Source organism: Dictyostelium purpureum (assembly GCF_000190715.1).
Source record: "Dictyostelium purpureum unplaced genomic scaffold DICPUscaffold_537, whole genome shotgun sequence".
Classification (NCBI taxonomy): domain Eukaryota; phylum Evosea; class Eumycetozoa; order Dictyosteliales; family Dictyosteliaceae; genus Dictyostelium; species Dictyostelium purpureum.
The window spans coordinates 1-15,809 of NW_003519871.1; the positions used below are offsets into that span (position 1 = coordinate 1).

Consider the following 15,809-nt stretch of genomic DNA (forward strand, 5'->3'; position numbering starts at 1 on the left):
TTTTTTTTTTTTTTTTTTTTTTTCTTTTTTAAAATAATTTTTTTTTTAAATTAAATAATAGGGTTACTTTTTTTTTTTTTTATATTTTCATAGATATCTTTTATTTTCATTCTCCCCTAACCAATTATTTATTTTATATTTATTTTATATTTATTTTATTTATTTATTTATAAAATAAATCACATACACTAAAAGGTAAACTTAAAACAAAAAATATAAAATTTTATAAAAAAAAAATAAAAAAAATAAAAATTTTCATAAAAAATAAAAAAAAAAAACTTTTCACATGTTGCATAGGAACATAAATAATACAGAATTTAACAATTTATAATATTTAGCTGTATTGTACATATTTTTTTTTATAAATTATAATTTTGACGAATAAAGTATATTGTTTTTATATTTTTAAATATAGCTTCAAAAATAAAAATAAAAATCACACTTTAAAAAAGACACACTTTAAAAAAGACACACAGATGCACATTTAAAATAACCATCCATATCAATATCAACATCACCCTTCATTTAGTTTTTTTTATTTTTTTTAGTTTTTAATTATATTTTACACATTGTGTAATTAAACAATAAATAAATTAGTAATAATCTCCATATTTTTATTTTTTTTATTTCTTTATTTTTATTTTTTTCATAAATTAATTAATAATATTTAAATCAGATTCTTAAAAATAATAATAATAATAAAAAAAAGAAATAATAGATATAATTATATATCTATCTATCACATTATTCATTTATTTAAATCCATTATCATCAAATCAATCCAATCAAACTAAATTAAAAGATATAAATGAATATTTTTTCTCAAAAAGAAAATAGATTTAAATCATTTTCAACAATATCAAATACACTATTGTATATCACTTTTTTTTTCTAAAAAAAAAAACAAAAAATATAAATATGGATAAACAATAATAAAAACTTTTACAGATATTTTTTAAAAATATTTTAAATTTGCATATATACAAAATAAATACAACACACAACTAACTAAATAAATATATTTTATTAACAAACCACAACACAACACACAACTCACATTTAAAAATAAATTCAAACACACAAACACACATGTAAATGTTTATATATATATTAAAGGATTACAAATAAAAGAAAACACCACTCTATTCTTTCTTTTCTTTTCTTTCTTTTTTTTTTTTTTTTGATTACTAGTTAATGATTTTTATTTTATAAATTTAATTTTTTAATTTATTTTTATTATTTTTATTATTTTTTATAATTTTTTATAATTTTTAAAAAATAAATAAAATTATCTTTTTTATTTATTTATTAATAATAATAATATATAATTATAATTTTTACTAATAAATTTAAATTATTATTTAATAAACATTACTATTACTATTAGTTTAAATAAAAAAAAAGAAATCAAAACAAATATATAGCATAGATTTTTTTTCTTGTAATTTATAAATTGTATAATTATTTAAAGTTTAATTTATAATGTCAATTCCAAAGCATAGTGCCAGAACAACAACTGGTGTAATTCCACCAACTGAAAAAAAGAAGGGCAGCAAATTATTCGCTCTTAAAACAGATTTTTTAAAGAATGGTAAGTGATAATTTAGATTCAATAAACATACCAATTATTATTAAATTATTAATTTTTATTTTTTATTTTTTTATAAATTTTTAGATGAAGATTCAATTCAAAAGGGTATTTTAGATCATGTTGAATATACTTTAGCTAGAACTAAATATAATTTTGACTCATTTTCAGCTTATCAAGGTTCAGCTTATAGTGTTAGAGATCGTTTAATTGAAAGATGGAATGAAACTCAACAATATTATACTGAAAGAGACCCAAAGAGAGTTTATTATTTATCTATGGAGTTTCTTATGGGTAGATCATTGCAAAATGCAATTTATAATATGAATCTCAAGGATGAATATCATAGTGCTCTTTTAGAATTTGGTTTCGAATTGGAAGACCTCTATGAAGAAGAAAAAGATGCCGCTTTAGGTAATGGTGGTTTAGGTCGTTTAGCTGCTTGTTTCATGGATTCATTAGCCACTCTCAAATATCCAGCATGGGGTTATGGTCTTCGTTACAATTATGGTATGTTTGAACAAGGTATCTACGATGGTTATCAAACAGAGGTTCCAGATTATTGGTTAGTTGCTGGTAATCCATGGGAAATTGAACGTCTTGATGTTCAATATACCGTTCGTTTCTATGGTCATGTCACTGAAAGAAAATCAAGTGAAGGTAGCAAATTTGAATGGGAAGGTGGTGAATTAGTCCAAGCAATTGCCTATGATACCCCAATTCCAGGTTATCACACTACCAACACCAATAACATTCGTTTATGGTCATCCAAACCACACAAAGAGTTCGATTTAGATGCTTTCAATGGTGGTAATTATCTCTCTGCAGTCGAAGCCAAACAAAGATCAGAAAATATTACTTCAGTTCTTTATCCAAACGATAACACTTACTCTGGTAAAGAACTTAGATTAAAACAACAATACTTTTTCGTTGCTGCCACTCTTTGTGATGTAGTTCGTCGTTTCAAGAAATCCCATCAAAATTGGAAAGATTTCCCAGACAAGGTTGCCGTTCAATTAAATGATACCCATCCAACTATCGGTGTTATTGAACTCTTTAGAAAACTTTTAGACGAAGAGAGCCTCCAATGGGAAGAGGCTTGGGATATTGTCACCAAAACTTTTGCTTACACCAATCACACTATTCTTCCAGAAGCCTTAGAAATGTGGCCAGTATCATTAATTGAAGATCTTCTTCCAAGACATATGCAATTAATCTATGGTATTAACCATCGTTTCCTTATTCAAGTCACTCAAAAATGGCCAGGTGATATCGGTAAAATGAGAGGTCTTTCAATTATTCAAGAAGGTGAAGAAAAGAAAGTTAGAATGGCTCATCTTGCCATCGTTGGTTCACATTGTGTTAATGGTGTTGCCGCTATTCATTCAGATTTAGTTAAATATAAGGTTTTCCCAGATTTCTTTGCTTTATGGCCACAAAAATTCCAAAATAAAACTAATGGTGTCACTCCAAGACGTTGGATTGAACAAGCCAACCCAGGTCTTTCAGCTATTTTCACTAAATGGTTAGGTACCGATCAATGGACAACTGACTTGGAATTAGTTAAAGGTATCAAACAACATATGGATAATCCAGAATTAGTTGAAGAATGGAAACAAGTTAAACAATTCAACAAAGAACGTTTAGCCGAATTCATCTTAAAGAATTGTGGTATTCAAGTCAATAGTAACGCTCTCTTTGATGTTCACATTAAGAGAATTCATGAATATAAGAGACAACTCTTAAATATTCTTTCAGTCATCTACCGTTATCTCTCAATCAAAAAGATGTCACCAAAAGATAGAGCTAATGTTGTTCCAAGAGTTGTAGTTTTCGCTGGTAAAGCTGCTCCAGGTTATGTCATGGCCAAGAGACACATTAAATTAATCAACTCTGTCGCTGAAGTTATCAATCGTGATAAAGAAGTCGACCAATACCTTAAAGTAGTTTTCATTGCCAACTACAATGTATCTATTGCTCAAGTCATCGTTCCAGCCTCAGATATTAATCAACAAATTTCAACCGCTGGTACTGAAGCCTCAGGTACAAGTAACATGAAATTCACAATGAATGGTTCACTTATCATTGGTACATTAGATGGCGCTAATGTAGAAATTGCTGATGAAGTCGGTCAAGAAAACATGTTTATCTTTGGTCTTCGTACTCATGAAATTGATGCTGCCCGTGAAAAAATGACTCAAAAAGAAGTTGTTATTGACCCACGTCTTCAAGAGGTATTCTTAAATATTGAATTGGGTACCTTTGGTCCACCAGATGTTTTCAGACCAATTTTAGATTCACTCATCTATAATGACTTCTACTTAACCATTCAAGATTTCCCATTATATCTTGATGCTCAAGCTGAAGTCGATGCTTTATGGAAGGATCAAGGATCTTGGATTAAAAAATCAATTATCAACAGTGCCTCAACTTATTTCTTTAGTTCTGATAGAGCTATGAAAGAATATGCTAAAGATATTTGGAATATTGAACCATGTGAAGTTGAAACCTCAATTAATAGAAGATATTAAAATGGTATAGATAATAAATAATCAGTAATAAATAATAAATAAATAATTAAATAATTTATCATTTATTAAATAATAAAATAATAAATAAAATCTTTTATTTTTCAAAAGTGTACTAAATAAAAACAAAAAAAAAAAATAAAATACATCATTTATATAATATAACTATTTTCTTTTTTTTTTTATAAAAAATTTACTTTATTTTAATATTTATAAATATGATCTTGATTTTTCTAATGCTATCCCTATGATACCACAACCCAGTCCATTTATTAAATTTAAATTATTGTTATTATTTCCATTATAAATGCCATTGCCCGTTCTAAATAATTCGTTTGGATCGTCATGTATTACTATACTTCGTCCTATTACGCTATTTTCTCCAAATAAACTTATGAGATTATCTTTTATATGTATTAAAGTTCTTCCATTTTCATTTGTAACTATATTTCCTAAATCACCTAAAAATATACGTCGATTTCTTGTGAATGTTGGTGGCTGTGCTTTTGATATTAATGACAATTCTTTATTATTTATGTTTGGATTAAAGTATCCTCCTGTAGATACACATCCATTGGTTAAATCACCAAAATGATTTATTTGAAAAGCATGTATACCAGGTTTAAGACCACTACACATAAAATGGTTGTTAGTATAATAACTAGTTTTTTTAAGTTTATTGTTTATAATTAATACTTACTTTATTATTCCTTCTATATAAACTGGTGATTCTTTATTTATTTGATTAAAAAATATATTTCCATCTATATTTTCACCTTTTATTACACAAACTGCCCTCATTGTTAATATTGTAAATTTTTTTTTTTTTTTTAAATTATTTTAAATTATTTTTTTTAATTTTTTTTAATTTTTTTGTTTTATATCCAAAAAATTTTATAATCAATTATTAAATTTATTTTAAATTTCAAATGCGCTGTTTTTTGCAACATTTTTTTTATATATTTATTTTTAATTATTTATTTATGTAGTTTTAGTTAGTATATTTTTATTAAAGTTTTTACTTTTTTTTTAATGAACAATACATTCAAATAAAGATAATAAATTTCAACAGTTATTATAATAAAAATAAAAAATAAATAAATTATAATAATTTGGGGGTACGATAATTATTTCATATTAAAAGGGTATTTCATTATTTTTATTATATTTGTTGGGGTGTTGTTATTGTTTTTGTTTTTGTTTTTTCAATTTGTAGGGTTATTTTTATATGGAATCAAGATTTATTTTCAAATAAAAAAGGAAATAAAAATATTAATTAAGTTCAATATTTTTTTTTTTTTTTTTAATATATTTTTTTATTTTTTTTTATTTTTTTTTTATTTTTTTTATTGTTTATAAATATATATTATTTTTTTTTTTTTTTTTTTCAATTTAATATACTAATTTTTAATATAAATAAATAAACAAATATTTTAAACAATAAATAAATTCAAAATAAATTCAAAATAAATTCAAAATAAATTCAAATAAAATGTCAAAAAAAGCAGTTGCAGTTCTCAAAGGAGAAAAAGTAAATGGTGTTGTTACCTTCAGACAAGAAGGCGAAGATAAGCCAGTAACAGTCGAATATGACATTAATAATTTAGAAAAAGGAAAGCATGGTTTCCATGTTCATGTTTTTGGTGACACTACAAATGGATGTGTTTCTGCAGGTTGTATGTATTTTTTTTATTACTAATAATTGCATATATTTCATATTCTAATACCCAAAACTTTTTTATTTAAAGCTCATTTCAATCCATTTAATAAAACCCATGGCTCTCCCTGTGATACTGTAAGTACAAAATTATTTTAACAATTAAAAAATAAATATTTTTTATATTTTTTTGGTATTATTTTATTTATTAAATTTAATAAATATTAATATTTTTTTAATTTCTATAATTTTATCTAGGATCGTCATGTTGGAGATTTAGGAAATATTGAAGCTACTGGAGGAGCTACAAAAGGTACTATTACAGATTCTGTAATTTCTTTGTGCGGTAAAAATAGCATTATTGGCCGTACAATGATTGTCCATGCAGATGAAGATGACTTGGGTAAAGGAGGCCATGATGATAGCAAAACAACTGGTCATGCAGGTGCACGTTTAGCTTGTGGGGGTAAGATATATATTAAATTAAAAAAAAAAAAAAAAAAAATTAAAAATAAATATTAATATTAAAAATAAATATTAATAATTTTTTTTTTTTTTTTTTTCTTAGTTATTGGGGTAGCTGAATAATCAAAAAAAAAACAATTATAAAGAAGATTTTGATAGTAATAAATAAAGTTAATTCATCTTTAAAAACAAATATATTATATCTTTAATCTTTTTTTTTTTTTTTTTACCAATATTGATTCTCATTATATTATTTTATTAATTTGTTTTATTTATACACTATTCTGGGTTGGGGGCTGTTTTTTTAAAAATTTTAATGTGGTCATAAGATAATCTATTCACTGACTGATATTAATTTGTTTTTAAATTTATATATTTTTTTTTGAGTGGGGAAAAAATAAAGTGGGTTAAAAATTTTATTTTTTTTAATTTTATGGTAAATAAAGTTAAAAAAAGTTTTTTTCATTTATTATTTTAAAAATAAACAATGTATATGGATAATAGTTTTTTAGAAGGTGATTCAATAAATTATAGTATAAATGAAAATAAAATAAAAATTTTAGATATACCAGAAAATGAAAATAAAAAAGAAAACATTGATGATGCAAATAGAGGGGCAATTTTAGATAAAAATAAAATTGTAGTGTATATAGGGGTTAAATGATTATATAGAATTCAGTATTAATATTTTTATAATAAGAATTATAAAATAGGTTTTGTAATGGCAGGTTTAACATGCTCAGTATTGTTTCCTTATTCAAGTGTTTTATCATCTTTAGATTACTTTTCAGAGATATATCCCGATTATTATACTACATCAACACTACCTTTTGTGTATATGTTTACCATTGCAGCAACATATTGTTTAGTGCTAAGAATTCATCATAAAACTAAACATCATATTAACATTATTGGGGGTTTTATAGTGTATATAATAGTGTTGATCATTGTTCCGTTTATAAATCTAAGTAGCATATCTGGTACTATAGGAAGCTATATAATAACAGTTATTTTAATATGCTGTACTGCATTTGTTGATGGGTTCATTCAATCATCAATCATGGCTATTGCAGGTTTATTTGGTCCCCATTACTCGATATTTTGTCAAATAGGGTAATGATTCATGTATATTGAATATAATATCATGGTTATATTTATTAATATATTTTTTTCATATAGATATGGTCTTTCAGGTGTAATTTCAACAACTTTAAGGGTAATAATTAAATTTTCATTCCCAAGCGCCGAAGAAAGCAAAAAAAAGGGTATTATTATATTTTTTTCATTAAGTTGTTTAGTAATAGTATTTGCATCGCTTTTATTTGTCTACTTGTTGAAATCACCAATTGGAAAGTACATAATGAAAAAAGATGAAGATAATCAAGAAGGTGTAAACGAAGAATCAAAAGAAATTGACGAAAAACCACAAAATCAATCCCCTTTAAAATATGTGGTTTTAAAAAATATACATTATAATTTAATTTTAATCTCTTTATTTACAATCACATTATTTATATACCCAAGTTTTATATATAAAATTGAATTTAAAGATATAAGAACTGACTGGTACATGGTATCCATTGTGGCTGTCTATGGTGTGTGCGATTTTATTGGTAGAATATTCCCAATGTTCCTTACCAAAAGAATTACCTATAAGGCTTCTATAATATGGTCAATTACTATATCAAGATTGGTATTTGTATTATTATTCTTTATACAGATTTATTTTAAAACATTTAGAATTAAGCCATTGGTATACATATTATTAATTTTGTTTGGTTTAACCGATGGGGCACTTTCTTCTATTTGTGTATCAGAACCTCCAAAACAAGTTTCAAGAAAATACAAAGAATTATCTGGTGTTGTAACTGTAAGTTTAAAATTAGTATTATTATATTTTTTTAAAAACAATATACTTACCTTATTTTTTTTATAATCAGTCTTTTGCAGCCAATATAGGTTTATTAATTGGAAGTGCAGTTAATTTAGCTGTAATGTTAATATTGTTTTAAATAAAATAAATTATTTTATTAAAATAATAAATTAATACAATATATTAATTAACTATTTTTTTTATTTTACAATTATTTATTTGTTTAATATTTATAATGGTTTGATAAGTTCTATACTGATGGCGAAAACCTTTTAAATATATTTAATTATTTTGGGGTGATAAATTACATTACCCCCATAATATTAATTATTATTAATATTTTTTATTTTTTAATATTTTTATTTATCTCTTAAAAAAACATATAAAGAGGGGTGATAATATAATTATATCATTTTTAACATCCATTTTAATATTTTTTATTTATAACCTTTCTAATAATTTCAAATTTATTTATTTATTAAAAAACTCTTTTTTTTAATAAATAATGGGGATAGAAGAAAATATAGCAAGTGAGGAAAGTAATATGCATTCATTGGCTAATAAAAATAATAATAATTTAGAAAATGAAATATTTAGTAGTTCAAGTTTACATATAAAAGAAGATGAAGTTGATAGGGACGACGATTATAACCCAGTTTTAGGTGATGACATTGTATATATAGTTTAAATAAGCAATATTACTATTGAATAATATTAATATCTTCCAGGATTTTAAAACAGGTTCAATTTTAATAGTTTTAACAATTGCATTATTATTCCCATACCAGAGTTTTTTATCAGCATTAGATTATTTTGCTATTATTTACCCCGATTTATATTCGTCATCCACAATACCTTTTGTTTATATGGTAATGTTAACTATTGCTTTCATTGTAGTATTAAGGTTTTCAAATAAAATAAATCATAAATATAATATTCTTTTTGGATTTATGGTGTTTGTTGTTACAATGATTATAATACCTCTTTTAAACTTAACAAAAGTAGGTGGGTCCTTTGGGAGTTACATTGTTACTGTGGTTTTAATTGGTGTTGCATCATTTTTTGATGGACTTGTGCAAACTTCAGTCTACGCAATTGCAGGTTTATTTGGGCCCCAATACTCAATCTCATGTCAAGTTGGGTAAGTAATTTTAAAATTAAAATAAAATATATAAAACTAATAGTAAAATTAATTTTTAAGAAATGGGTTATCCGGTGTAATAGTAATAGTAATTAGAATAATTATAAAGTTAAGTTTTAAAGATCAAGACCAAGGAAATAAAATTGGGGTCATTGTGTTTTTTTCAGTAGGTGTGGTTTTTATAATATTCGCAGGTTTACTTTTTATTCATTTATTAAGATCACCTTTAGGAGAAATAATTATGAAAAAAAATAAAAAAAAAGATATAGAATTAAAAAATAATGAGGTTGATAACACATTTTCTCAAAATGCAGATATTAAAACAGTCAATCCTTCTCCACTTAGATATGTTTGGAATAACAATTATCAATATTTTATACCAGTCTCATTTATTTTTATTTTAACATTATTATTATTCCCCAGTATTATAATGCAAATACCTCTCAAATCCATCCCCAAAGATTGGTCAATGGTGGCAGTAATAGCAGTTTTTAATTTGTTTGATTTTGTGGGAAAATCAGTACCATTATTTTATAAAAGAAAAAATTATAGTTTAAAATTAATTTGGTTTTTATCTTTTTCAAGAACTATTTTTATAATATTGTTTTTTATTTCTATTTACATTAAATCTTTTAGGGATGTATCAATGGTGTTTATTTTTATTGCAATTTTTGCCTTTACAAATGGATATACTGCTTCAATATGTATGGCTGAAGCACCCAAAAGAGTATTGTTAAATTATAAAGAGTTGTCCAGTATATTTATTGTATGTATAAACATCATGTTATTTCTTATTTTATTTTCAAAATATATTTTTTAATTTTTCAAATTATTAACACATTATATTTATTTAAATTATTCAGTCATTTGGTATAGATTTAGGTTTGCTTATGGGCGCTGTATTAAATTTAATATTAACCTTATTGTTAAAATTTAAATAAATTTAAATTCTATTATTATCAAAAATAACAATAATTTTTATATAAGTAATTATTTTTTTTCATTATAACATGACCCCCTCACCCACTTATTTATCTTTGTTTTTTTTCATTTTTTTTAAATTTCCCCCAATTTATTGTCATAAAAACCAAATCTTTATAGGTAATAATTTTAAGAGTTTTTTACTATCTATAAACATTTCTCCATTGTAACTTTAACAATTTTAAAAGTAAATATATACAAAATTATTATTATTTAAATGAAAATAAATTATATTTTCATTTTTTTATTTTTTTGAACTTAGATATTATTAATAAGTTATTTAATTTTTAAAAAATAAAGTTAAATTTTAAAAAATAGTCTATGGATTGTCAAAGTGATACATCCTCTTTGTATGGATATTGTAGCGATATCCATTTTAATTATTTAGATACAACTAGAGAAGGTTCAAAGGAGAATGAAGATTATAATATAGAACACTCACCCAATTTAGAAGCTATTGATTTGGGATCACCAGTATTTAACGGAAGAACTTTTTTAGATTACCCAGTTATTAATAAATTTCAATACCATAATAGCTATGTTTTAGAATCTAACAATACAAACAATAACATTAATAGTAATAATAATAATAGTAACAATATAATTAATAACAATAACAGTGGTCTAGAATATAATAAACTTGTAAGAATAAAACTTTAAAACTATTTATTTTATAAAATAAATTATTTATTTTTATTATCTTTTATTTATTTTGTTGTTATTTCCATAATTGTTTTATTTGTTATTAATAGGAATTTAGAACTGCATTTTTAATGGTGATGTTGGGTTGCTCGACAATGTTCCCATTCCAATCATTTTTAGCATCAATTGACTATTTTGATTTATTTTTATTTCCAAAATATAAAATTGCATCTGTTTTTCCGTTTCTTTACATGTGTACCATTTCAATTACATTTGTATTTTTACTAAGATTTCAAAAATATTTTAAACCCTACATTATTATTTTGGTTGGATTTTCCGCGTTTATTTGTCTAATGATACTTACACCATGTATCAATATTAATACCGAAAAAAATTCTTTTATAAAATTAACAATAACTTTGATCTTAATTTCTTGTAACGCAATATTTGATGGGTTATGTCAAGGAGCACTATTTAGTATTTCTAGTTTATTTGGTCCAAATTATACATCATGTGCACAATCTGGGTAAAATCTATATATAAAAATCTAAAATAAATTATTTATATTTTTTATTAATTTCTTTTTTTTTTTTTTTTTAGAATTGGATTAGCCAGTGTTATGGTAATAATTACAAGATTAATATGTAAGCTATCATTTCCTGATGATGAAAATGGTAAAAGAATAGGTATTCTTATTTTCTTTTCAATTTCGTCATTTACAGTTATGACGACTTTGATTTTTTATATTTTATCTTTAAGATCGCCTATTGGTAAAATAATAATAGAAAATAGTAATAATAATAATAATAATAATAATAATAATAATAATAATAATAATAATAATAATGGAAATAATGGTGATATAATTGAAATGAAAATATATAATAATAAAATCTCTAAAGAAGAAATTAATAATCCATCTAGAATAGAAGAAGAACAAATTGAAATAATGAAAAATCCATTTAAATATGTTTTTAGAAAAAATTTACAATTATCTTGTATTATTTTTTATTTATTTTTAATATCGTTATTCATCTATCCAGGTTTATTGGTCGAAATTAAATCAACAATCATTAGAGAAGATTGGTTTGTTTTTATAATGATTGGTATCTATAATGTTGGTGATTCGATTGGCAAATTCTTACCTTTAGTAATACACAATTCCAACAGTCAATTAATATCTACACCAAATAATAAATTGCTGTGGTCTATAACTATTGGAAGATCGGTTTTTGTGTTGCTTTTTTTCCTTTGCATATACTATTCAAAACTATTTGGTAATGAAGGTATAGTGTTTTCTTTTATATTTGTATTTTCATTAACGAATGGCTATGTTTCAACAATTGTTTTATCTGAAGGTCCAAAAAGAATTGAAAATAGATTTAAAGGTTTAACTGCAGTTCTATTGGTAACTATTATTTATTTTTAATTAACACACTATAATTTATTTTTTATTAACACTATTACTATTTATTTTAAAAGACTTCATCATTAAACTTTGGGTTATTATTTGGTTCGACTTTGAATTTTGTGCTAGTGACATTATTAATATAAATAATAATATGAATGGAAATGGTTTGATTATCAAAAAGATTGCAAAAATAAAAATTAAATTAAAAAAAAAAAAAAAAGATTTTTTTCATTATTTTTTAATTTTTTAATTTTTTTTTAATTTTTTTTTTTTTAATATTTTTTGTTATTTTTTATTTTTGTTTCTATTCCTACAAATCAAGATTAAATGTAATTTTTAATTAAATTACATCAAAATTATAGATTATAAACTAATGACAACAACACCAACAACAAATAACTTTAATCAACAACAACACCAACAACAACAAAAAATAAATTTTGATGTTAGTAATTGGGAAAAAAAAACAAGGTTATCAACTGATCAATTGTTAGTTATAAATAACTTAAATAAATGCATTCAAGAAAAACCATTACCAGATAAAGTATATATCTATTATGTTTGCAAATTGGAAAAATGAATCATACTAATATTATATATATTATTTATTTTTAGTTTATAGATATAGAGTTAGAGAAATCATTAGAAAATACAACATTGGAAAATTATGAAAATGATAACCAACAAAACCAACCACAACCTCCACAGCAAAAACAAGAGGAAATTATAATAGATAATATTAATTTTATGAATAATTATAAACCAAAAAAACCAATAGATAATTTATCAGATTTCTATCAATGGTATTCAATAATAGATAAAAATAATCCCCACTTACACCAATATGAATGGTTTTTAGAAACTGTTGTAAATTATGCCGATGGTTCAAACCAATTATTATCAATGGTTGAAAACTGTGATAAATTAGTTGAAGGTATGCAAACTGATTACTCAAATTTAACAAAAAAAACAAATCAATTAAACGAAGATTGTGAAAAGTTTTTCAAAGAAGAGGTATTTATAAAAATATTATTATCCTATATTCATATGAAAATAATACTAATGTTAATTTTTATAAAAGTTAAAATTAAGATATATAGCTCAATCAATACATGATAAATTAAAGTTTTATAACCAATTAGAAGTTCAAACAAAGAAATTTAATTCTCCAAATTATAATGTAACAGATCCTACATTCCTTTCATCACTTGAATATTTAGAGAATAGTATTAATTTTATGAAATCAAATGTAAGTAGTCATATAAATTGATTTATAGAGACAAATCGCTTTATTATAAAAATCCCTTTTTTAAATTATGGTATTAATGTTTACTTTTTTTTTAATAAAGCCTTCATTTATGGAATCAAATAAATATTTATTACAATATGGTTTTTTATTTTCTAGGGGACTTGGTTTAATTAAAGATTATATTTCATCAAACTTAAGAATTTTAAGTAAAGATATTATGAATGCTCAAAAACAATTAAGATCAAATCCACAACAACCACAACAAACAGAAAAAAATATAAACAGCGATTTTTCTACAGATTTTAATGATTTATTCCAACATTCAAATATCAGATTTAAAGCATTTGCACCAAAAATTAGACCATTATGTATAGAATTAGAAAAAAGGGCCCTTGGAACGTATGTTTATATCTTCTAAAAATACTCATAATAATTATAGTAAATAAACTAATTCATTTTTTTTTTAAATTTAGATATCAATCATTTTTAATAGATACAGAAAATATTTATTTCAATAATAGAAGATCAATTTTATCATTAATTATGTTTGAAAAATTCCAATCTTTAACAAAGATGAGTGATATTTCATCAATGATCAGAAATTCAAGTTTGTTTATGATACAGTTTTATGAGAACGAGTATCAAACTTTTAGTCTATTCTTTTCACCACCAGAAAATATTCACGAATGCTATCCATTTACAAATTTATTAGATGAATACTCTCATCAACTTTACGATACTCTCCGACCAGTTTATATTCATATTCACAGTTTTGAAACATTATGCAATTTAGCTCATTTAATCAGAAACGAATTAATCGATGACATTGTTTTAAAATCAGTAAAATATTCAAATGGTTTCAAGAATTCAGTTGAAAGAATGCTACAGGATATTCAAGAGAGATTAATTTTTATTATTGAAACCTATATAAGAGACGAAATTAGAACTTATATTCCTAAACCAGAGGACCTAGACTATCCTAATCAATTAAAAATATTTAACGAACAAAACTCCCCAATGTTAACATCCGGTAATTCATCACCATCACTTTCATATAAGAGTATTTATTCAACATGGTACCCAACTTTGGAAAAATCTTTAACATGTTTATCAAAGTTATATTTAGTTTTAGAAGTAAGTATTAAATTCTTTACAATGTGTTTATGGTTTTATAATATTAATAGATTTTTTTTTTAGACTAAAATTTTTGAAGGTTTAGCACAAGAGGTGGTCGAAGCATGTACATATACTCTAATGCGTGCTAGTAAAATGCTTTCTCAAAAGAATGAACCATTTATAATTATAGATTCACAATTATTTTTAATTAAAAATCTATTAACTCTAAGAGAACAAATTGCACCATTCGATATTAATTTTGTAATAATAGAGCAGATTGTTGATTTTCCTAATTTAAAGCGTAGGTTTATTATTTATTAATTTATATTATTTACAGATTATTAATTATTGTTTTTAATTTTTAGATTCTTTATCAACTTTATATAACGTTGGATCATTATTGACATTATCCTCAAATAACCCAATTTTATCGTTATTATCACCAAGAATTACCAACACATCAATTGATTCTAAAAAGGATTTAGAAAAAGAACTAAAACAATCAATCGAATCATTTATTCTATCAACAGCTAATAGTGTTATTGATCCATTATTATCTTTATTAACAAAAATATCAGTATTTTTGAACCAGTCCATTAAGAATCAAACAGACCCAATGCTTTTATCACAACAATCATTTGCAGATCCACAAAGAATTAAAGAAATTATCGAGCAAGTTAAAGAAAAATCTCAAACTTTTTTACCAGATGTATTGTCTAAAATGAAACTATATCTTTCACCATCAACTCAAACTCTTTTGGTGAAACCAATTAAAACTAATATTATTGATGGGTTTGATCAAATTAATCAATATACTAAAAAGTATTATACAGATGAACAGAATAATATTATAAATTTAAAATCATTAAAAGTAATATTGGATGATATTTTTTCTACATTATCATCTCCAAAATTAACAAATAATAATAGTAATAATAGTAATAAAAATAATAATAATAATAATAATATTGATGATAATAATACCACTAATAACAATTCAATAGAAATAAATAATAACACTGAATAATAAAAATAAAGTATAATAATATTTTTAATTATATTAAAAATACAAAATTAAAATTATGGTTTAAAAATCGTTTTTATTTGTTTTTTTTATTTATCTTTAATATTTTAATTTTTATAACTAAGAGGAAAAAT

The 15,809-nt window shown here is 23.1% G+C and overlaps 6 protein-coding genes across 6 annotated transcripts; 5 read left to right on the forward strand and 1 right to left on the reverse strand.

Moving 5' to 3' along the window:
- DICPUDRAFT_51433 (glycogen phosphorylase 1) lies at window positions 1-4,279 on the forward strand. Its single transcript, XM_003294263.1, has 3 exons — window positions 1-195; window positions 1,388-1,591; window positions 1,676-4,279. Exons 2-3 carry the CDS (start codon window positions 1,483-1,485, stop codon window positions 4,117-4,119), a joined length of 2,553 nt encoding a protein of 850 aa, XP_003294311.1. The 5' UTR covers window positions 1-195; window positions 1,388-1,482; the 3' UTR covers window positions 4,120-4,279.
- Window positions 4,280-4,326: 47 nt separating this feature from the next.
- Window positions 4,327-4,917, reverse strand: DICPUDRAFT_43246 (uncharacterized protein; the record flags this gene model as incomplete). The annotated part of the gene is made up of 2 exons (XM_003294268.1): window positions 4,327-4,747; window positions 4,817-4,917. The coding sequence occupies 2 exons, from the start codon at window positions 4,915-4,917 to the stop codon at window positions 4,327-4,329; spliced, it is 522 nt and encodes a 173-aa protein (XP_003294316.1).
- A 626-nt stretch (window positions 4,918-5,543) lies between these two features.
- On the forward strand, window positions 5,544-6,422 carry DICPUDRAFT_93197 (uncharacterized protein). Its single transcript, XM_003294264.1, has 4 exons — window positions 5,544-5,792; window positions 5,865-5,911; window positions 6,032-6,239; window positions 6,342-6,422. Exons 1-4 carry the CDS (start codon window positions 5,609-5,611, stop codon window positions 6,359-6,361), a joined length of 459 nt encoding a protein of 152 aa, XP_003294312.1. The 5' UTR covers window positions 5,544-5,608; the 3' UTR covers window positions 6,362-6,422.
- A 537-nt stretch (window positions 6,423-6,959) lies between these two features.
- DICPUDRAFT_84795 (uncharacterized protein) lies at window positions 6,960-8,250 on the forward strand (the record flags this gene model as incomplete). The annotated part of the gene is made up of 3 exons (XM_003294265.1): window positions 6,960-7,351; window positions 7,418-8,108; window positions 8,179-8,250. 3 exons carry the CDS (start codon window positions 6,960-6,962, stop codon window positions 8,248-8,250), a joined length of 1,155 nt encoding a protein of 384 aa, XP_003294313.1.
- A 298-nt stretch (window positions 8,251-8,548) lies between these two features.
- On the forward strand, window positions 8,549-10,222 carry DICPUDRAFT_93198 (uncharacterized protein). Its single transcript, XM_003294266.1, has 4 exons — window positions 8,549-8,784; window positions 8,840-9,252; window positions 9,313-10,018; window positions 10,116-10,222. The coding sequence occupies exons 1-4, from the start codon at window positions 8,617-8,619 to the stop codon at window positions 10,191-10,193; spliced, it is 1,365 nt and encodes a 454-aa protein (XP_003294314.1). The 5' UTR covers window positions 8,549-8,616; the 3' UTR covers window positions 10,194-10,222.
- A 2,437-nt stretch (window positions 10,223-12,659) lies between these two features.
- On the forward strand, window positions 12,660-15,678 carry DICPUDRAFT_159298 (uncharacterized protein; the record flags this gene model as incomplete). Its single annotated transcript, XM_003294267.1, has 7 exons — window positions 12,660-12,830; window positions 12,902-13,300; window positions 13,368-13,535; window positions 13,636-13,934; window positions 14,009-14,669; window positions 14,733-14,952; window positions 15,017-15,678. The coding sequence occupies 7 exons, from the start codon at window positions 12,660-12,662 to the stop codon at window positions 15,676-15,678; spliced, it is 2,580 nt and encodes an 859-aa protein (XP_003294315.1).
- Between the last annotated feature and the right edge of the window lie 131 nt (window positions 15,679-15,809).